The sequence below is a fragment of the Chelon labrosus genome (genome assembly GCF_963514085.1).
Source record: "Chelon labrosus genome assembly, chromosome: 10".
NCBI lineage: Eukaryota > Metazoa > Chordata > Actinopteri > Mugiliformes > Mugilidae > Chelon > Chelon labrosus.
The window spans coordinates 9,553,175-9,577,168 of NC_140360.1; the positions used below are offsets into that span (position 1 = coordinate 9,553,175).

The 23,994-nt window shown below is 43.9% G+C and overlaps 1 protein-coding gene across 1 annotated transcript in view; it reads left to right on the plus strand.

Moving 5' to 3' along the window:
- Positions 1 to 23,994, plus strand: part of phactr3a (phosphatase and actin regulator 3a) — a gene marked incomplete at its 5' end in the record, with an annotated part of 32,327 nt that overhangs the window by 3,393 nt on the left and 4,940 nt on the right. Inside the window, 6 exons of the mRNA XM_084553545.1 lie at positions 18,103 to 18,267; positions 19,727 to 19,894; positions 20,448 to 20,663; positions 20,977 to 21,205; positions 21,510 to 21,760; positions 23,437 to 23,590. Coding sequence (XP_084409671.1) covers positions 18,103 to 18,267; positions 19,727 to 19,894; positions 20,448 to 20,663; positions 20,977 to 21,205; positions 21,510 to 21,760; positions 23,437 to 23,590 — 1,183 coding nt within the window. The remainder of the gene's footprint in view (positions 1 to 18,102; positions 18,268 to 19,726; positions 19,895 to 20,447; positions 20,664 to 20,976; positions 21,206 to 21,509; positions 21,761 to 23,436; positions 23,591 to 23,994) is intronic.

A 23,994-nucleotide genomic window follows, 5' to 3' on the forward strand; every position in this document is an offset into this window, starting at 1 on the left:
TCAGAAGCTCCTTTATTAAAACACTGCACCTCATCTGTACAAAAGCTACTGACGAGCAAAGATGACAGTCGCAGTCGTACAGTTTATGTGCCGAGCTACTTCTTGGCCTTCCCCATGTTTAGAGAATCTGTGCTGAGCAAACGTAACCAGTTGCTGGGAGTAGCTTCATATTTACCACACAGACATGAGGGTGGTGTCAGTTCTCCCTTTTAGGTCTCGGCCTAGAAACGTAATTACATGTGTTTGATTAAATGTGTAAAATGGCACATTTTCCCCCTGATTTGTTATTTTGCGGTTAAAATATAACTTTATTTTTTTTTCTGAATGGTTTTCAACATCATCAGGAGTCTAGAGAACGGGTGTGAAGTTGCTGATCGCATGTGTTGAGGCGATAAAACAACAGAGAGTGCAAGCGTGACTGGGAAGCGAGACTGTTCTCGGTGTAAGACTGCGAAAAAGAGACCAGAAAGTAATCATTCATTATGTTTCAGCCATGTAAATGACAGCTCGGCATGGCACCGGGCTGTCTGTGTCGTGGCCAGGTCAACAGAGCTACAAAAACACACGACGACACATTAGAATAAAGTAAATTGAGGAATTCAAAAGCAAATCACAATAACTTTTAGGGCTTAAAGGGGAACTACCGTTTTTTAACAACCTGGACCTTATTTATGGCATAAAATACATCGTTTACTCACCCATATAACTTTGGTGTCATTTGGACGATATTTAGATCCATGTATATCCTCTAAATAACGCATTATCTGCCACGAAACTCGTTATTTAGAGGCTGCGTTTCGGTGCCCCATTCACTCCCACTATATGGATATACGCGGATCTAAATAATGTCCGAATGACTCCAAATTACACCAAAGTTATATGGGTGAGTAAACGATCTTATTTTATGCCAGAAATAAGGCCCAGGTTGTAAAAAACGTTAGTTCCCCTTTAAGGAGAAAATTTTGAAATTAAACGAAATATTAAATCTAGTTCATAGACAAAACAATGAACCTATTTTTCTAGAAAATATGCTAACAGATTGACAGACGCCAACAGGTTCATAGTATCCGAAAGGACAATGAGAATCCACAGTTCTGCACATAGATTTGGTCTCTTTATATCCTTTCTTTAAGTCCTTACTTCCCGTTTTCAGTAGCGTAGCTATAACTCACGCTAGAGTCACGACTCATTCGTCACATTCAACCTTAAGGGACTACTGTGAGTCAGTAAAGGCCACCTGTTAGTAGCAGCCATTGGCTATTCATCCTCTCCTCCATGATGCATAAAGGTCTCCACGGAGGCACAAGAATTATATATGTTTCAAGAGTCTGGCGTTGCTTAATAAAAAATACATATAAAACGAGAACACATCCCACGAAATGGAGAGTATCCAGAGCAGTCGTGATTGTCAGACTTTATGTATCATGTCCATTGTGAATGTGATGAGCACCTTACTCTGCTTGTGGGCCCTGGCGTGGACTTAACCGATTTTTTATGCATCCACCACGAGTCGCCTTGAAACGCGTTAGTTAAAAGCCGACGCAAAGTGGCAAGCGGAGTGAGCTCAGAGAAAAGGTCAAGCATCATTTATTAAACAAACAAGGCCACTCTATATAAAGAATCTCAAGACTTCTGTCCTCCACATTCATGTAGTCAGAAATATTGAAAAAGGGAAGAGTTGTGAATGAGTACGGAGGGCACAGAGGCAGAGACCGGCAGTGGATGGAGCACATAGAAACTGAGTAATATATGAAGAACAGGTGGGAAAAGAGGTGGCAAAAATGAACGTAAATGACCAGATACTGCCAGAAAGAGAGTAATATGGCGAAATAAGACAATGGATATGTGTTATTTTTGGGTGAATCTTAATTGATCCCACATGGATCTGATGGTAGATGTATGGAGGAGTCCCACCAGACTGGGGGTACAGTAAAGATTAAAGGTGGGAATGTCGACGCCTGGAGCTGTTTTGTTACAGTAGTAAAACAGTGCAGCCACCTGTTGAAAGACAGCTTTGCCCAGGAGATATGTCTTAGAAAAGTCTTCCCAGACCGGTGCATTAAATCCCACAGAGCACCTACCATGGAATACCAGGGAGGAAACTTCCACCGCAGCTATTAAAAAAACTGGGTTATTTAAGCGCAGACACAGTTTAGTGTCTGCACAATGCAGATTCAGTCATTTAATACCTCACTGTTCTTTGCGAAATTGAATAAAAACCATGTTGTATCACAGCAACATTTGCCAAATTGTGGGATAAACCTGAACAAAAGAGCCAAAAATCACATGTGCTTGTGACGTGTGCAAAATGTATTTACGTTACTGACTGACTGATTTGATGGATCGTGTGCTACGGCCTTCACACCGATGATATCCCAACTTTAGTTCTTAGAGAATCAGCTGCAACAAGCATTGCTGCAGTTTTCAGAGTTGGTTTCGCTTTCACTTACCTTTGTGGAAACCTTATATCTCAGGCGGATGGCTGCTAATAGGGGCTTGTGGTTAGGGCTGCAACTGACACTTACTGTAATATATTTTTTTTCTGCATTTTAGAAGAAGGTTGCCCAGTTGTTCCCATCCATTCATCAGTTTTCTAGGGGTTAGGTGCCATGCTCAGAGGTACTTTAGTCCCTCCACCCACATTGATTTTCTTTCTGTCAGTCCAGCAGTTTGAACAAGCGACCCCAGTGATCCCAAGCCTGTGTGGTGGACATTTCTGTTGGAAACTAAGATATCAGAACGCTTTCTGCACATTTAATTCGACACCTGCAGCACTGAGAAAAGCAAATGAGCAAAGAATACACAGTGTAGATCTGTTTTATACCTCTACTGTCACGTTGTTCACTCCTATTAGCTCTCTGTCTGGGTCCCAGACACAGGCCCTGAAAGAACACAAGAACGCTACAGAACATGCACAGATCAGCCACAACATTATGACCACTGACAGGATAACTAACAATACCATATTCTGCTGGGAAACTGTTGGATTCATGTGAATGTTACTTAGATATGGACCACTCGCCTAGTCCAGACCAGGCACCCCCACCCTAGGTGTCATAGCAATAACCCTAACCTTAACCTGGCCTGCAAATTCACTAGATCTCAAACAAATCAAGTGTCTGTGGGATGATCCACAGAGGCCCCTCCCCTCAACCCATAGGACCCAAAGGCCCCCCACTAACAACATTCTGTTACCAGACACCACAGGACGCCCTCAGAAGACCCATGTCCATTCTCTGATGAGTCACAACTGTTTTGGAGTTACAAGGGAGACCTACACAATATTAGGTCATAATGTTATGCCTGATCGGTGTATGACCTCAGTAGACTTATAGTTTAAAGCAGCGTCTAAACCATATATATTGACCCTTGTTTGACTATTCCAAGTCATGTAGATGTTTCTGTGAACGTCACTACTGTACGTTCCATCATTGTTCGCTGGTTAACTGTTTGCTGATCATCTAATTATTTAATTAATGAATCCTGTCAGCTCTGCACATGGTATTAATCATCATATCACCCAGCGCTACCTCTTAATCAGCCTTGATGTGTGTTGTCAATGTGTCTAGCCAGTTCTAAATATTGTGTTGATGGCGGCACATAAAAAGTCTAAGCAAATTAGAGCGCAGACAAACATGGTGTTAGTCTTTTCGTTCCCTTCTCCTCCCTGTCTGCAACAGAACTTGATCTCGTACTGGCTGAGGCGAACGGCGGTAATCTGCATCTGGATGCCTTCGCCGTCTTTTAGTAGCCCGTAAAAAAAAAAAAAAATGGAGCAAGTCCGGCATCACGACTGGCTACGTCGCTTGACAGCGCTTGAGCCATGTGTTGCCGCATCTGTCGCTCGCATGCCCACATCTGTGCGTCTGTGTTTTTCTGGCATGTGCGTCCATGTGTGCATCCATTTGCAAAAGAACTGGTTTGTGCAGACTTATGAAATAACAAAATATATATATATATATATGTTCCAGTCTGAGCTATGAATGAGCTAGAATGAGGCAGACAGTTGAACAGACAGCCCTTGGAGAACAAAAAAAAAACAAAAAACAGAGCACCTGTCAGAGACCTCGGTGCAATGGCAGCATGTAATGGAGCTATTTAGCCTCCAAAGGCTGAGGTTAAATGGAGTTCACTGAAGTTGCATGCACTATGCTGTGAAGGGTAAGGAGCTAAGAGAGGGAACTCCTCTGGGCATCCTGTCTGTGAAACAGTGGAGACACTTTTTTTTTTTTTTTTTTTTTTTTGCAGGAAAGGCAGAAGAAAGGAAGCCAGAGAGGAGGATAGAGAAAAAAAAAAAAAAAGGGGGACAGGAGAGTGAATTAGTGAGGCAGAGAGGAGATGGAGGAGAGGGAAACAGAGCGAGGAGAGGAAGAGCAGCTTTTATTGAAAGAAAGCCAAGATGTTATCCTAATTGAAGCTGGCCACAGTGAGATGATGGATAGCCTATAGGAGACCACTAACAAAGAGGCAGTGGAGCCTCCGCAAGAGCTCCAGTAACTGGCCACTTGTCCGTGGATCCTATGCCGACCTTAAGTTGATAATTAAACCGAGACTACTGGTCTGTCTGACCTTTAGCTTTCCTTTACATCGCTAATTTGATTGCCGCTCATGCCAGCAAACATGAGAACGAAACCTGCTGGGGATGATTCAACCTTCATGGAAGACATTTGATTGGATTTCAGTTCAGTTCAGTGAGCGTGAGCTGGTCTACAAACTCTTCTGTAAGACTTTACATTCCTTTGGCAGAACATTAAACCAGTTGGACGGCTGACAGTGAGAAACCACAAACAACTGTTGTGTTAACTCGAGGGCTGCAGTTAGCAGTGATTGTCAATATTGATTAACCTCTATTTTCTGATTGATTGGTTAATGGTTTCATTCATAAAATATGCAACGCTCTCTCACGGCAGTCGAAACAGCGTCCGGTGCTCGTAAAACGTTCGCGGGCATTTGAAGACAATGTACGACTTGTCCCCATTTCAAGAGACTGTGGTTTAATTCTCGCGTTCTCATTCTACTATTTCACGTTTCTGGATTCGTGTTCAGTCCTTTTTATTTTTTCCTTGCTTGCTTTTAATACCAACTGGCTAGATTTAAATAACAATAACACCTGGTTAAGGTTAAGAATAGATCACAGTTTGGGTATATATAAAAAAATGAAATAAGTGTTTGTATAAGTGCGCAAAGTTACTGAAAATCAGTCGTGCTGTGTGTCACGTCTGAGGATATGAACCACGTTAATTAAATTCTGTGACTATTCCACAAACTCCCTGTGAGATTGGGCTGAAATTGAACAAAAGAGCAATTGGACGACTTTTCTCGTTACAGCTTCGCAAGGTGCACCGTGGCATCTTCACATTCAACTTGTTGTTCAATTTACACACACACAGAGAAAGGCAATTTTTAGATTTAGATATTCAAGATTTTGCAGTGATAATAGAATTTAAAGAAGACAACGATGATGATGATTACTTTTCCCTTGATCCCTGGTTAACTAACAGATTATTTAAGCTGTAGTAAAGCAGGAAATCCACCTACAATCCTTGATATGCTTTAGAAAATGTGGTGTAACGTGTCACAGCTCAGTGAGTTTGTATCTGTTTTCATATTCTTAATTAAAATGTTTCCATGGTCCAAGTTTACCTTCATGACAAATGACCGATGTCTTAATTGAGTTTAAGTTGAACTTCCTTCAGTCTTTACCGTAATAACTTCCTAGTGAGGGTATCTGGATCGTCTCAGTTTGGACTTGCGGACAACTAAAGCAGAAAGGTGGGCACTTTCAACCCGGGAAAATGAGGACGCAGCAAAAATAAGCCATGAGGTTGCATTACGGGAAACGTGTGGCTTTGAAACTTTGCCCGTGCTATTGACTGAAGGTCAGAGCACCTTAGCCTCCGCTCATCAGCCTGCTTTTAAGTTTCACGCATGTGTCAGTTTTTTGCACGGGTCAATTGCGAAGCGCCTGTCTATGTTCTTGTTTCAGTATTACCCTAATGTACAGCAGCCTTTTTAAATGTCTCTGGCGCTTCCTGCTCCTCGCACAGACTTTTATAAATTGATGATGTACCTGTCAGACGTGTTCACAGCCTCAGCGTTCCTCTCTTCTAATGATCTGCCAGAGTGAGTCCGAGGTGGATGAAGAAACGAGTCCCAAGCCCCGCAAACGCTGAAACACTCCTGTCTGGAAACATAGGAGACAGGCAGAAAGGAGGCATAGATTAAGAGAGGACTGGGAAAGTAAAAAAAAAAAAAGGCAGGTGAAGCCGAGGTGTGTATCTAAGACAGGGGCAGTGTGAATATGACAGACGTGCACCGCAGAGACGAGCGAAGGAAAAGTGGCGCGGGGCCTCTTGTAGTCTGCTTGATAGCCTCTTACAGTACACTATTTATCGAACATCTCTGCCAAGGCCTCTGAGGAGTCGGAAAATTAAATACATAGCCAGATCAGATAACTGCACTAGAAGGAATACGGTCATAAAAAGAAAATGAATCGAACCTTTTCATTGTGTTGTTAGACGGGCTGTTTGTGAGTTGAAATAGGAAGTGGAATGACAGTTAGGGAGTGTGTGGCTGGTTTGAAGCCAAGTTAGTGCACACTGATTCGCCAGCCTATTATTTTTTTCCCCACAATGTTTTTGAATGGAAGATAGATCAGAGAAATAGGACACCATAATTGGGCCTTTAAACAAATGCGTACTGTAACATAACAATACTGTAATAAATCCAGTGAGTGATCACAGTTCAAAAGTTGTTTCAACCTTAAAGGGGAATTACAGTTTTTTACAACCTGGACCTTATTTCTGGCATAAAATACGATCGTTTACTCACCCATATAACTTTGGTGTCATTTGGAGTCATGCGGAAGATATTTAGATCCAGCGGAGCACCGCGTATATCCATATAGTGAGAGTGAATGGGGCACCGAAACGCAGCCTCTAAATAACATATTATCTGCATTTCACCAATATTTTGTTATGATACGCTAGTGCTATTCCCCGTTGAGTCCGGAGTTACCTGTTATCTATTCGCGGACGTGCAGCGGTTTGTTGTTCTTTGGCCAGCTGTTCCTCTCTCCTCAGAATTGTAAAAATATTCAGCCATGTTGCAAAAAACTAGCAGTAGCAAACTGCAGCTGAATGAGGTCAGAAGTTAGTAGGTCAATCTACAGACAGATGATGATAACAGGTAACTCTGGACTCAACGGGGAATAGCACTAGCGTATCATAACAAAATATTGGTGAAATGAATGTGTTTCGCGGCAGATGATGCGTTATTTAGAGGCTGCGTTTCGGTGCCCCAATCACTCCCACTACATGGATATACGCAGCGCTCCGCTGGATCTAAATATCTTCCGAACGACTCCAAATGACACCAAAGTTATATGGGTGAGTAAACGATCGTATTTTATGCCAGAAATAAGGTCCAAGCTGTAAAAAAACGGTCATTCCCCTTTAAATATTTTTATTGATGGTCCATTTCGCACACCTTTGAATCATGTCCCTGCGCTGACTGTCACATGTTCACCTCCTGTGATTATTACAAGGCTGAATGTACAAAATTACTGAATATATATGGAAATTACAGGTACTTCTGAGGCCTGGCTCGGCTCATTGGAGAGCCACGTGAAGATGATTGCATGCCGCACTGTGGCATAATCAGGCGACTATACAAAGCAGCCATCTATTACCTATACCAGGATGAGATAGACAGATAGATCATGGAAGGATGGGTGGATTGTGAGATGACTGAAGTACGATATTTCTCAACAGATGCTGAGACAACAACACTCGTACTCTACTAATATTCTTATTACCTTTGTATTTTTGAACATTTTACAGTTTAAATTGGGAGTGAGATGGCCACACGCAAACTAGAGACTTTTCAGTTCGTAGTCAACGCCTTAAACTAGGAGGTTCCTTAGTTTGGTATAGATTTTTTGGGGATAATTCGGTTTGTTTCTGTCAATAAAATGTGAGAAAATGGTAAAAACAAAGCCTATGGTAACGGCTTTAAATAGCCTGTTCTTTGCCTTATCATCATAATTGTCAGTTCACCACGACTAATCATTCAATCAGTCAGTTGACAGACATTTAATCCATAGTTTGATAGTTCATTAATAACTTAAATAATTCAAAATATGTTGATTCGTTTAGAATTAAATGCAAAAAGTAAGGAGTAGTCAAATTAATTTGTTGAAGCCCTGCTAAGCTTGAACTGTCAGATCCCGAAGAGTGACACCTGCAGACACAGCCTTCTATTTTTGCTCTAGTGTTTCTGTGGGCAGCGCAGTGGATGATTTATACACCTAACGCTCCAGCCAATATGGCAGGAAAGAGGAGTAGTGCACCAGTGTGCAAATATGGATGATTTTGGACGGGGAGACTTTGATGTACGACGGCAGAGTGAGTTTCAGCACCACGGACAGAGCCAGCCCTTACATTGCGGCAGGCCTGCTGAACCGAGCTGAGCCCGTGTTCTGAGTACTGATAAGTCTGTCCTGGATCACAGATGCCTTGACTCAACCGGGGCCCTTGATCTGTTGGGAAAGAGGCCCAGCTTCCAGCTTTTTTTTTTTTTTTTCTTCTCACCAATGACACATTAATGAGGAAAGCACACTGTGCAAGATTCAGGCACAAATTCCATTTAATTTAATCATCCCATACATCCATGTAAGCCAAAAGCTCAAAACTAATCCCATTAGAACTACTATTAGAACTGAGGCCTGTGCAGAGCCGGTTGTGGCTTTAAAGCAATTTCTTAATCAACACTGATTCATCACATGGTCCACACCTGTTCCACCACGGGGATAATGTCTTCTACATCACCCCGGCATCGCCGTGGCACGGAGCGGCTGCAGTGAAACTCGAATGCGTTTCAGTAACTGGACAAAAATCAGTCCCACACTGTTTCACCGAAGGACTGATTCACATTGCTTCAGCACAAAAATACAGAAGCTAGCCGGTCATGCCGTGGAGCTATTCGGTGTTTCCATTAACGCGCTGTTTAATTTTAATTTCCATATTTCATGCGTGCGCGTCCCTATAAAACTAACAGGCGCAGAATTTGTTTGACCTCATGTCCCCAGTTTGTCTTCCGTAACATGCATGAGAGCGCTATGGACATGGTTGTTACATGGTGTAATTACAAATACAACCATGCGTGTACAGTAACGTCTGTCCCGTTTGAATCCATATGTCCATGACGTATGAGGTTACTGGACGGTTAGCGCGCTGACTCGTGCTCGTATGGAGTGGCATCCCAAAAAGTGATGTAGGCTTCTGTCCATTACGCATCAGAGGTTCAGAACATGCTGCTTTTTCGGACAATAACATAAAAAAATGCTATTTTTAAATTCAGTTTTGGGACCCCCTCCTTCTCCTCCTTAATGAGTAGCAGCTTTGCACACACTGCTGTAAAGTGTGGCTCCCTGTTCTAGTTCCAGCTACTGCTCGGGCTGTTACATCAAGCTGTTTTCAATGGGCCCGAGCATCCCACACTCGCCTCGCCGCACACTTGAGGGAATCCGAAATGTGAGTGGTGTCCTCGCTGTGAGAACTTGTTTGGAAATTGCAGAGCTAACAGCGGCGAGTTGTTCTGCTCCCCTGCGCGCCTCCCCTTTTCCCTCCCTGCTCTGAGACTACGTGGTGCTCTCCTCCCTGCAGAGCACTGGGAGCACACTGGGATCCTGCTCTCGGCTCCTGCGTCAAGTGTAGACACAAAAAAAGCGCGTACGTAGTCGCGCACATTGACGACACGGTGAATATTTACTCTCGTCTGCTCTCCCTCTCTCTTGCTCATAGACGTGCTCGGTATACATTATATAACTTTCTCGGGCCCTGACCCAAATCAGTGGAAATAACAGGAATAAATTACACACGGTCGCTCACACACCTGACTCTGTTATGGGATTCTATAAACGGCCTCAGTGACCGTGCCCCGCTGCAGACCCATGGCTAATTCTCCTCCCTCACATTTACATTTGCTGTTATTTCGAGGAACTGTTAAACACCAGAGGAAGTAATGCCTCCGAATATTGTTCAGGGACAGTTTTAAAACACTCGACAGACACGCTGGCTGCCACAGAATTGAAACTGCGGCCTCTCCGTCGCAGTGAAAGAGTTTCCAAACACAAGGCTTCCTAGGCGTGTTTTTGGTCAGCAGGGTCTAAAAGTGTAATTTCATAATTAAACCATCTCTATGGAAAGGGAAATGTTTTGGAAGCAGCACTTTTCCAGATATAAAATGAGCTGAATGCGTCAATATGAATCGTGCAGTTTGTTAGATTAATGTGATGGCCTGAGGGAGCTATGGGTATGAAGGGTGAACCAAGACTTCCATTACCTGATTGGAGGGAGCTTTCTTGATGGAGCTGGATGAGATTTCTTGTAATGGGAACAAAGCCCAAAACCTAACTACGGTCTGGAAGTCTTCCTGGACGCATTCAGCATCTCCTTCTTCTTCTTCTTCGTGGTGATGCTGGGAGGGCAGGATTGAATGGCATTTTCCGAGGCTCACCCAATTGTGTGGGTGACAGGAAAAGCACTTTTAGCAGGAACATTTTCAGCCCACTGGGTGGATGCGATGGCTGCTGCGAGGCTTTCACAGTTTGTCAAAGATAGCTCGTCCTTTTTTTGGTTGAAATGCAGAGGCGTGTCGGTGTGTGAATGTGTCCTGTGCGTGTCCAGAAATGATATTGTGACTAGTTCTGTGTGAGCAGTGCGTCCCCCTTTCCAACTACCGTAGCCAGTAACAATTATTAAAGGATGTGAAGACTGAAAACTCTCACCAGTGCTTAGTAACTTGTGTTTTCCTGTCTGCATCTGTATTTTGGAACCATTCAAATTTTCCAACTTGGCGGGTTATTCACCTGTGTTTCCAGCACACAGCACGTGATCGCCTCACAGCTTTGTTGGTTTTGAGTGTTTAATTGTACTATGGAGTTTTTTTGTTTGTTTTTTTATAACCAAACTATGAATATATACTGATCAGCCACAACATTAAAACCACTGACAGGAGAAGTGAATAACATTGACTATCTTATGAGAATACAATGTTCTGCTGGGAAACTTTTGGACCTGGCATTCATGTGGATGTTACTTAGACATGTACCACCCACCTAGACCAGACCAGGCACCCCCACCCCATAACAATGACACTCCTTAATGGCAGCAGCCATCCCCAGCAAGATGCAGTCTGACACAGGCACACACACAAAAATGTTTTAGGAGCAAGTCAAAAAACATGAAGAATAGAACAAGGTGTTGACCTGGCCTTTAGATTCACTAGATCCCAAACTGATCAAGTGTCTGTGGGATGATCCACAGAGGCCGCTCCCCTCAACCCATAGGACCCAAAGGCCCCCACTAACAACATAACCAGACACCACAGGACACCCTCAGAAGGCCCATGTCCATTCTCTGATGAATCACAACAGTTTTGGAGGCACAAGGGAGACCTACACAATATTAGGAAGGTGGTCATAATGTTATGCCTGTTCGGTGTAGCTGCAGCGTAATCAGAAATACTCTAATACACTAAAAAGCTGCTGGGATATCAAAAAGAAGCAAACTTTTCTGTGAGATTCGAGATTGTTCTTTTATATTTGAGCTTGTTTACTTTAAGTCGAATAAAGATACTTTCGTATATTCTACAGAGGAAATGCAGTGATGTAGCATCATCTACAGTTGAACTAAGGTTGGCAGACAAGGAGCGACAAGGAAGTGATTTTGTTTTCAGCTATGGAAGCATCAGATATCCTGTATAAGCCCCGAAAAAAATAGAAAACACTTCACCGCCTTAACATGTTAAAAATGGGTCTTCTCTCCAAGTCACACCAGCTTGATAATGCCACTAAGGGTACGTTGTTTTTTTTGTCAGACTTGACAAAGTTCCTTCCAAGGCTGCAGAATAAAGAAGCAGCACATTATCTGATCTTGAAAAGAGAGTTTTGCGCTTCACTAAAAACTAGGGCAAATGTACAAATGAAAAAAAAAAAAAAAACATCATAAAGAACAGCAATCTCCACCAAAATATAATAAGTTTGCACTTTTCCTAACATTTGTCTGTCTGACAATGCGAATGGAAATCTAAACAGAAGAGACGCCTTTTAATCGGACACTCAGTCGTCCTTGTTGACGCCGCCTTACAACGACTTACAGCGGCTTACAAGCAAAGCCACCCACTAGTCCTCGCTCTAAACACCAACATATGGTAATAAACAAGGGCCTCGGGCCTTTCCTATTGGCTGCCGGCCTCGCTGACATAATTTCTCGCTCCTGACGCCAGTGTAGCCCACATGCCGGCGTTTTCACACTAAGGCTGTTATCACTTTGATGATGTGGAAGCTTGACCTTTTCAAGACTCATGTGGCCTTAATGCCACGATAACCATGCTTCACCAGAAATTAGCTTCATCCTCGAACCAGTTCCTGTACACATTCGATTGGGACGTCTTAACAGATTATTTTGCTTTTGTGTAGAACTTTTTTATGTTGGAATAACATCATTGGTGGTAGTGTTTTTCCTTCAGCGTAGGTGAAATGAGAATGCTATAGACTGATCTTTTATTCTTTCTTCTCCTAATGAATTGCATTGTTGTTGTTAAAAGTGATTACAACAACAAAGAGAAAACAAGGACATGACCTCTGCGCCCTCAATGGGGGTTATGGGCCGCTGCCTAATGATTTTTTCTTTTTGGGCTGGAGGACTGTACTTCTAATGAAATTAACCTGAAGTGAAGAACAGTCTTTTCCTCATATAGCAGTTTTATCACATGTATTGTTGGAAGTTCAGTGGGAGGGATGTTTGGTAAATCTGTACATTGTGTACATTTCTTTTGGTGCCAGCGACAAAATAAATCTCTCAAGCTGAAGAAAGCTTTATGAGACAAGGGCTTCAAACTTTATGCCTATGCAGATTGGACAGAATAGAACCATTTTTGTGATGCTCGTTGTCTTTATTTTAGCCTTTCTGTCTTATCTCGTCTCGTCGTCGCATGCGGCTCCAGCCCTTCTGCTCCGCACTATCCTCCCCGCGAGTTGTTAGCCGTGTGCCCTCACTGCGCCCGGGGCCCCCGAGGCAGCGGGGCTACGGACAGATGGCGGCACAGTTGCAAAGCCAAGGGGGTAAAGCGGGGAGGTTAGCTGGCGTGGCAGCGGGTAAGAAGGAGGTGCTCCATTCAAGGGCACATTGTCGGCCGCATGGGTGGAAGGAGCGGGCGGCGGGCAGAGGCGAGAAACGAAGGCAGTGTAGGGTCTGCAGGGATGAGTCAAGGGTAGGTCTGGCGTTATTTATAGCTGTGATGAGAGCAGTGAAGCACACATACCGTCTGGTAGAAGTGGCAATACATGATGTTAGGCATAGGTTTCATTGAGAGGTGCAAGCAGCGAGCTAGAGTGCTTTGCGTAAGGCATTATAATGAGATTTATAAATGTCTAAAAGCTATAAGCTATGTTGGCATGCTAACATTTGCTAATTAGCATAAGGCTAAGATTTGAGCAAACGTTTAATGAGATGTTGGCACTATAGAGGTTATTGAAATGAATCCGGAGAAGGTTATTAATACTTGTAGCAAAGTTCACTAGTTGTTAAAAAACTCAATAGATCACAGGTGTCAAACATACGGCCCGCGGGCCAAAAGCAGTCCACCAGAGGGTCTAATCTGGGCCACAGCATGAATTTGCAAAGTGTGAAAATGACATAGAAGACTGTAATCTTTCAATGAAAATAGCTGCTATTCCTGATTAGTCGACAGAACACAACACTGAGACCCAAGACTAAAAAGCAGACAGCAATGTGCCCAAACTGCACTTATTTTTCTTTATTAAATGTAAACATTCTCTTCTTCTTTGCACTAAAACAAATGGGAAAAAAATCTGGAGTTGTCGTTACTTATAGGTTATGCTATTATGGTCTGGCCCGCTTGAGATCAAATTGGGCTGCATATGGCCCCCTAAAATGAGTTTGACACCCCTGCCATAGATCATATATCCAAAAAAAGCTGAATCAAGAGCAATTGGACTCTACAAGGCGTAGCTAGGCATAAGCGCCTTCAGGTGAAAGGACAAAGGACACTCTTTTGAAGACAACAACGTCCACATTTTAGCCAGAGAAGACAGATGGTCTCAAAGAGGAAACACCATCTTCACATCAAGTTTCACCCCTGTTCACACCTTGAGACTGGAGCCTCTGACCAATAATGACAGAGAGAGAGAGAGTAAGGACCAAAATGGTGAACCAACTGATGAAAATATGATCAACTATGAGGAGAATATCACTAAATCATCTGCCTGAGCTAAAAGATCAGCGTAGAAAAGAGTAGAAGTTCTGTGCACGTGCCTGTACTGACTCACCGCTGAGTGTTTTCTGGATTGCTATTCCAGGCATCTGATTGTGTCTGATGTACCTCAGAGAACTACTGTAATAACAGTGGATTGTTGTTTTATTCTGATTTGTTTTTAATGCTGCAGAGCGAGCTTTAAACACTCATTAGATCAGTTCATCAGGTGATTCAGCAAAGCAAGGCTTTGCCTCATGCAACCTCACGGCTGAAACTATGCCACTGATATCATCCTACTACTCTGTGTGAATTCCTTTCATTACAAAATATGAAGAGGTCGCACGCAGACCCAGAGTCGTATTCAGTGCTCGCTCACATTCTTTGCCTTTGTCGTTGTCAGTGTAATAGCAGAACAGCAAAGACTGATACAGTATTTTATTTTAAGTTTTAAAGCTTTTTTATTTTCAGACTACCTATCTCTTAACAGAAGATAATGGTTAGCTCTCACTTTGTGCTCCTGGGAGGGGGATGTGCTCAGTGTGTGTCTGTGTGTGTGTGTGTGTGTGTGTGTGTGTGTGTGTGTGTGTGTGTGTGTGGGGGAGAGATCTTATGCTCCTGAATGTGCTGACAAGCTGGTTAAGTGGGGTGTGGTCCCTGGTGGCACACTAATACGCTCTGTTTTAGTTTTCTTGCCAAGTCACATTATCTTATTGCCCACTTTACTTCAGTGTTAAATCATTTGAGTTCAAACTGCACTAATGCAGCGTGGAGTTCAGCAGGCGTAGGTTATACTTACCTGGGTTCCTGAGGTCATTTTAAAGTCATATTGTGGTTTTTTTGTGTGTGTGTGTAGGGAGTTTAAAGTCGTGGGACCACCACCTGATTGGAATCGCCCTGCACACAGACGTGTGTTGGAGAGGACTGTGTTTTTGTGCAGCGATCAGACTACGGGTCCACTGCATACGCATGACACATGGATTTAATAAATCCTATTTGTATTAGCATATTAATTAGAATTGCACATCATCGCCACATGGTGCGTGTAGTCCATTCATGCTCATCTGACACACGTTTCGATACATCCTCATCCAGCGGATAAAATAAATCTCCATGTGCATGCAAGTGTTTTCACCTAAATCCTGGTCTCTGTCCAGACTCCTGTCATTTTTCTCTGAATAACCACCCCTTCTATGAAAAATGAAGAGTTACTTGATATGCATTATAAATAGCTGCTCCGTGATTGGACAAGGCCAGATTCTCCTGCAAGCTCTTCCGTATAGCAACAGCCCCCTCCCATCTCTTCTTCTTCTTCTTCTTGCCTCTTCTCCCTGGAATCCCCCCTCTCTTGTTTCCTCCCTCCCTCCCTCCCATCTCCTTCCCTCTTTTCAAAACGCAGACGGATCTCGTCCTCCATGTGGCTTCACCGCCTACCCACAATGCACTGGGTGCAGCCACTGGCTTTAGATGTGGCAGTGTCTGCGTTGGGGGCTCCTCTCCTCTCCATCTCCTCTACCCCTCCCCTCCTCTCCTCTAAGCTACAGCCTGACTCGCTCCTCCCCCTGGATCCCGCTGCTGCGGCAGCATCTGGATGTGGTCGCCATGGCAACAGGAGCGGGCCTGACCCCACCTCCTCTCCCTTTCCCTTCTCTGTCTCCACACACTCTCTCTCTCTCTCTGCCCCCCATACACAGACTCCTCTACTCCTCCTGCTCCCCCTCTCCTTCTTTTAAGCTTTTTTTTTTTTTTTCTCTCTCTGAGCGACCGGGTGCGTTTCCTTCAAGCTTGACCTGGATTCTGCGCGCGGCGCCACGTCTGCCACACTGCATGTGTGAGAGCAGTGATGATGATGATGGGTGTACATGGTCAACTGACCTGTTTTCAGGAACTCTGAGGGGTCAAGCACCCAGATTAGAAATTATATCCTTTCATCTCATCAATTCTCCTTTACGTCTCCTTCCATTTCTCTCTCTTGCCTCTTCTTACTTTCCTCTCTTCTGCTTTCCCCATTTTTTCCACCCGCTCCACAATAATTTCCTCCCAAATTCTTTCTTTCCAGCTCTTCCTCTTTTTCTTTCATGTTTGTTTCCCTCTGTTCTCAATCCCCCCCTTTTCCCTATCATTTCATTGCTTCACCCCCTTTCTCCTTATTTCTTTCTCCTCTCCTTTCCTCCACTCCTCCCCCAATCACCGACACCCCCCCTCCGCCTTCTACTCCTTGCCCATGTGCTTCAGGGAAGAAGCAAGGGTTGCAAAAAAAAAAAAGGAAAAAAGCATGAAACAGAGTCAGCTGTATCGTCCCTCCTCCATCACTGCGCTCCACATCACACCCTGAACCTCTCTGCAAATCCCCCCTCTCCCTCCACCACAAATCCCTGCCGCCTCCCACTCCTCAGCTGATTGTTTAAACAAAGATATCAGACGTGTGAAGGCGGACACGGCTTCATTTCTGTCACACTGACGTATGTAGCGCTCAAATATCTCAAATACATGGCATGCACCGTGCACTTCCGCTTTCTTGGCTCTCCACAGGCAACCCATACGCAATGTGCGCACATGAATCTGTAGGCCCACACTTTGCTGATATGAGTCACAGTCACATCATTCATTCAAATATAAGTTTCCTGTAAAGACAGAGAGGAGGGGCAGGGGAAGAAGCACAGTGCACGGGGACAGCTCATCAATCACAGTGGACAAATTAATATCATGGAGTTAGATTTGCAGATTGCTACTCCATTTAACTTCATTCGTATTAGTCAATTGTTAAACTAAATCAGCTGTATCCCACACTTTTAAATGAATGTCTTTCTTAAAAAATAGTTTAAATGTACCTTAATTTGATTTCACAAGTAAATATTTCACCTGCAAGATGAGCTCATTTATTTTCTCACGTCTACGGTACGTTTGAGTGCTTTTAAGCTTCTGCGTATTTTAATTTTATGTGTAACCCCAGAAAATCAGCAAGCACTTTGTGGAAACTAATGGGATTCCAAAAATAGAGGGAAAAAATATTTTTGTTTTTTGAATATGGCAAAAACATGGGAGCAAGGGGTTCAGACAGCATCCGTCGTGAGCAACGTAAACAGGCAAAAGCGCGTCCAGATGATTGTGGCTTTGCAGGTGGAAAGAAACGCGGCTAACATGCACTGTGGAAGATGAGTTGCGACAAATAATATGCATGTTATTGCATGTCTATATATATATATATATATATATATATATATATATATATATATATATATATATATATATATACACACACACACACACATGCAGGTATATGTGTAGCAGAGGAGCAGTATTAGAAAAAGGAAGGCTGCCACCTTGCAGCAGTCAGCCCTGTTTCTGAGGAAGCAGCAAGGCTGACACACCTGTTAATCTCCAGGGAAATGCATCTTGTGTATTCTTATTTGGCTGTCTGTGTGTGTTTTCATATCCCCCCTTAAAAAAATGGATGCTGTGAGGTATTTATTTTGATATATGACATAAGAGGGAGGGGATTCACAGTGAGTGAGTGAGTGTGCCTTGATCAAATTAGTCTTTCTAATTCAATCTGTTCACAGCACTTGGACTCCATCATGGTTTATTCAGTAAGGTGAGCGTACTAATTGGGCCACTGTTTCTCTCTTCCCCCACCTCTTTCTGGGTCCCCTTTCACCTACTTTTGGCACGTTCACCTGCCTCCATCTCCCTCCACTTTTCCTTCACTTTTGACGTTTGTGATCCCGTTTCAACCACACACCCCTCCCGTCCCTCCCCTCCCCCTACTCATCCTCCTGTCGACCCTCCTCCGGGCTTCTTCCGTTGTCTCCACTGTCGCCGCAGTAGAGGTGCTGGACCAGCAGAGGGTGCTGAGAACGGGTTGCCTGGTGAGCAGCGTGCACACTCCACCCATCCGACGCAACAGCAAGCTGGCCACCCTGGGGCGCATCTTCAAGCCCTGGAAGTGGAGGAAAAAGAAAAACGAGAAGCTCAAGCAGAGTTCCACAGGTAGGCGGCGGGGTGTTTGGACGGAGGGTGAAGGGGCTGATTACATTTCCAGGTCCCAAATACACACACACACACCCACACACACACACACACACACACACACACACTTGTCCTCATCTCTCCTAATGAATCAGGTTAGCGAAAGATAATGAGACGGTTTGGGTGAGAAGATGTGGCACGTCCTGCTCGAACGGTTTGAATTGAGGCAGTCTGCATCACTTAAACGATGCATTTATCAGAGAGTTTTACAGACTATTTTATCTCCTGAAGCCACACTGAAGCACAGTTCAAAATAATTTCTATTAAAAAGCTGGAAGCACTGACACATTGAATGTTGCTGTTTCTGAAATGAGTGGCTGAGTGACTACAATATTTTGCTTAGAGCGAGCAGTGTGGGTTCTGGAGATATGTTCACGACAGCTGTAAGTATCTTTAAAAGCCTTCTGAGTGTGCTGTCTAGGACTCATATGATGGCTACTAGCAAATAAGGTTGTTCCATACACTGATCAGCCACAACATTAAAACCACTGACAGGAGATGTGAATAACATTGACCATCTTGTGACAATACAATGTTCTGATGGGAAACCAGACCAGGCGCCCCCACCCCATATCAATGACACTCCTTGATGGCAGCCGGATGCAGCCTGACACAGGAGCAACTCAAAAAAACATGACGAACAGCACAAGGTGTTGACCTGGCCTCCAAATTCACTAGATCCCAAACTGATCAAGTATCTGTGGGATGATCCACAGAGAGCCCTCCCCTCAACCCATATAGGACCCAAAGGCCCCCACTAACAACATCCTGTTGCCAGACACCACAGGACACCCTCAGAAGGCCCATGTCCATTCTCTGATGAGTCACAACTGTTTTAGAGACACAAGGGAGACCAGGACAATATTAGGAAAGGTGGTCATAATGTTACGCTTGATCGGTGTAAAGTGCAAGCGTTGTAGGAGTTTCCACCGTTTGTTGGCTCTGTAACACGTGTGTAATAGTGACACACCAAAAAACGTGAGCTCAGTCTACACCACACAAAAAGCTGTAAAATAAACCTCCACACAATCTATTTAAAGTTGATGAATATTAATATTGATTTCTTTCCCACTCACCTTGCGTGTCCACTTCTAAAAGCTGCATTACATGTGCTGATCACAAGGCTTAATGTGATGCTCTTGCGGTAATGGAGAGTGCCGTTGACTAAAGGTGACTTAAAGAGTGAATGTCATTTAGGAAAATCCCAGATGGTCACATCAGTGTCCAGTCCTCTAACTCTATATAGACACCGTGGCTATTCAAGGGCTGCATACTGATACGTTGAAAAGAATCCTGGATTAAACCGACCTGGCTTAAATGAAACTGTTTGATGGGTGTATTATTTAACAGACGTGTGTTTGTATTTTCACACGAACCGATCTTCTCACGTTCACCGACTCATTCTTTTCTCCATCCACAGATGTAGCATTATCCAGTGGTCTTCTATGCCACGGCCCGGGCTCCCCGACTCAGGGCTGCTGCTCGGATGGCGCGCTCTTGCTCGGAGGATTTGGGGGGCCTTTGCATCCGAACCTCACGGTCAGCAGTGTGGAATACCTGGGTCCAGAGGAGGAGCATCCGCCACCAGGTTAGGACAATCCTGCCGTGTCAGTACAACACAACACAGTGAAAACACAGTTGAATCAACAGCTCTCTCTGTTATTTCACATAAATGACAAATACCAGAACCTTCGTGAAGATAAGCTTTAGTGCAGGGCTGTTATATTAGCATTCATTTTCACTGGTGTACCTAATGAAGTGGCCTATGAGCGTACGCCTGAACCAATTTTCTACACACGCACCATCAGAGGGCAGCAAAGACTATTAAATACTGTGCAACATGCTCATCGTTCATCAGAGATCTATAACGTGTACTTGTGTGCACAAAAATCAGCACAATAGGGGACATTTAGGAAATGCATGGCGCTTGTTACCACCAAATGTGTTCATACTGCTCACTATTCAGAAAGACAGCATCAGGAATTTCTATTCAAACTATCACTCTTCACAATTCACATCAACTGTAACCTGTCTCCAAAGAAACTGGTGCATAAGGGCTCCTTATACGAGGGATTACAACCAGAACGGTCACGTTATACTCTGAGCAGTAAAGCTTACATTTCTTCTTTAACGTCCTCCAGCGGCCGCCCCTCTCCAGGACTGCGAGCGGTCGGAGGAGAATGCGCCGCCGCCGGAGGAGGAAGGAGTGGAGGAGTTGCACCCTGCTGGGGATCTACCTGAGGGGCTGCAGGACATGGGTGAACAGATGGAAGAGAGATCAGAGGAGGAGATTCCTTCAGGAACTTCCCCACCACAAGTACCTCCAAAACTTTTGCCCCAGCTGAGTACCGGAGATGGTGAGTGCTCAGAGGTTGAGTAACGGTCATTTTGAAGTGGCAGCTACATATGTGGTTAAAACATTATCCGTTTTGGTACTTATATTCATTGTTTCACTAATCCTTAAGCTTGTGAAAACATTAGATCAAACACTCAACACTTATATGTTGAATTGAAAGAGTTTAAGAGGTTTATAGGAGAAAATCTAGATCTCTCACAAGTCAATGTGCTTCCAGACCTTCAGCTCAGCACCCTTCCTCTGCTAACAGATATTAGGACAGTGCAACAGCGAAAGATCCTGTGAATTAACCATCTGCGTTTACCTCCTCTCAGATTCGGGCCCCGTGTCACTCCCCACTCACCTGCCCAACTCCTACCTCCCCAAGGAGCCTCCGCCCAGGGCAACAGAAAGCCTGGCTTCAATCCCCCTGCCGCTGAGAGGGCCGCTGGCCAACCAGTCGGGGTCCCCGCATCTAGGTAATATGATGCACCCTCCTATGCCCCCTAGCTGTATTATGGAGGAGCTGCAGAGAGCCTTCGCTTCCAAGAACAGGCAGGAGAGGTGAGTTTTTGAGCTGACCCGTGGGTCTGTTTAAATAAAAGGTCGACTCTTGGCATCAGTTTTGAAGTGCTGCAGGGTTTTCAATTTTGTTGCTTCCCACTTTCTTATTTTAAATGCAGAAAACTGCTGTTACGCCCTGCTGAGTTTACAAATATTTGACTTTCATTCAAGGTTCATTAAACATGTAACTCAAAAATGCCCTTTTAAGCTTTGAGAAATGCCATCTATAAATCATCATCCACATATCATTTATTTATTTTTTTTAATCTCCAACATTAACACTATATTTGCCCCCCTCCCTCAGCGTCCATGAAGGGTGTGAGCAGGGCTCACCTCCGCGGCTGTGGTGCTCCGACGGACGGCTCTCTCGCTCCTGCAGCTCTGAGAACCAGCACCCGTCGTCACTGGGGCTCGGCTGCATCGGGGGCGGAGGGTCCGACTGGCCCAAGAAGGAGGCGGAGGAGAACAAGGAGAACGTGCGGCTGGACCAGTGCTTCTCCAACACCTCTGGCCTCCCCAACGACCTGGAAGGCTGGAATGACTCCGTCATCTCTGGTGCGTCGAAGGGCTCAAACGTTTAATTCAGAGCGGATATTCAGATATTCACGGTCTGCATTGCACATAATGGTTTTTAATTTGAAACAATGACAATGAAGTTGAGATTTGTACATTTGCCTTAATATGCTGCACTGCTGAGGCAGATAGTTTGTAGAATTTAATTACAAAGAACTTGAGTTTGGGAATTTGCAAACTTTAATGCTCCACATCTGTCTGTTAACAATGGGTCATATGATCATGTGTAATATGACAGGGTTTGGCCATAGTGACGTACCCAGACAGAAATGTCACCTAAGTTTCACAACTAATAGTCAGTGTTCCTCTCAGCGTTGCTTCCAAGTAGGCAGCTGTTTTCACCACAGTGCTCTATAAAGTCACAGCATGGATGTATGACACACTACCTGTTCAACACCAAACCACAGATCAACAGATTAACCCTTTAAAGGGCACTCAATGAAATGCTTGGAAATTCCAATTCTAGGGCATAAGAAGACTTTTTTTTTTTCACGTAGAAAATCGAGGTCAATGAAGTTACCATATAAGGTTCCTTGCCCTTAAGTGGTAAACAAATGTAAACATGCATTTAGACCATTAGAACATAAGTGCTGATTCAGGCACTTGTCGACATACACATTATCACATTAGACAACATTAGGACACTTCTTCGTGGTACCTAATAAAGCAGTTATGTTCAGCGTTCATGCAGAGGTGGTGCAGTCTGCATTTGACACTGATTTGACCTGAGAACGTTTCCTTGATCTTCACTGATTGGATGGGTGAAAACCACAGGCTTCTAAACATCACAGAGAGGCACAGGGACGCAATTTAAAATGTGTCCTGAAGTTACCAGATATGGTTCCTCGCCCCATAAAGTGTTAAGATTCACCATATTAACACCAGATAGTTCCTTTAGATGGTAGAGACCAAAACAGAACTAAAAGAGTAAACATTAGGCTTACATTAATAATAATAAATGAAGCTCAACTCCTTATGATGATGCTAAAGTTGCTGCGGCTGCATGTTCATGTTTAATAACGTTATGAAGAGGCACTAAAAAACTGATTGAAATGATTCAAATTTGTAGAATCAAGTCTTGTAACAACATTTTTCACGTCTTCATTTTGGCCCCTCTATGAGAAGAAGCTCTCAATAATGCCTCACATTCCCAATTATGTGTTTTGCATGGTTAGTAATTCAGCCTTGGAAGTTACACATAAAGTTGGTGGGTCATACAATAATATGGAAGCAAACATCTCAACCTAAACCTAAGAGAAGAAAGTAGAAAGTGGTAACGTAAATTAGCTGGAAAGTTGGTCTGGAATCTCTCCGTTGGGAAATGAATATGCTCCGGCAAAGATCCAATCTTTTGGGTGGGCTTTATGTGGAGATGGACTCAACAGTAACAGCAATGTCGAATCACGTCCCGTAATGAAATCCTAGTGGCGTGTTACACCAGAAATGTGTCTCTGCTCAAATACTTCCAAATAAACAGTGATCGGTTAGTGTGGATGTTCGTTGAAATTAAGCAGCCCCTGGTGTTATTAAAACTAAGGACTGGGAGCCACAAATTAGTTCACTCTAAAGTATGTCTTTGCATATTGTTAAGATATCCAAGAGTCCACAAAGGCTCATTTGAGTCTTCTGAGTTTTGATGCGTGTATGCGTGGTTGCAGGCACACTTCCTCGCAGGCTAAGGAAGGAGTTGCTGGCTGTCAAACTACGAAACAGGCCCAGCAAGCAGGAGCTGGAGGACAGGAACATCTTCCCGGCCAGGAGCGACCAGGAGCGCCAGGAAATACGCCAGCAGATTGAGATGAAACTTGCCAAGTAAGCAATCGATCGCTACCTGTTAGAATAATTGGAATCAACCTCGTTATCTTGGTCGATTTTGAACAGCCAGGTTATATGATACATGTTTCGTGTCAGTTACAGAGCTTTTTTTATCCCGCTTGCTGATCCTTCTAGCTCAAATCTCTGCAGTGAACAATTTCCACAGCGCAACAATGCACCTTCATGACAGATCTGGGCATGAACATATTTTTTTGTATGCTAAACCTACTGTATATTGCCTCGGTTACATAATGCCTAAGAGTAGGCGGAGGTGGGGTGAAAAAATTGAACCTATTTGGATTACCTGATGCTTCTGTACAGACTTGATTTATCTTGAGCAATCTGCGGCTTCTCTGAGGAGACTGTTTGGGTGTAATGCTGTTTACCGAAGGCAAGTCCGT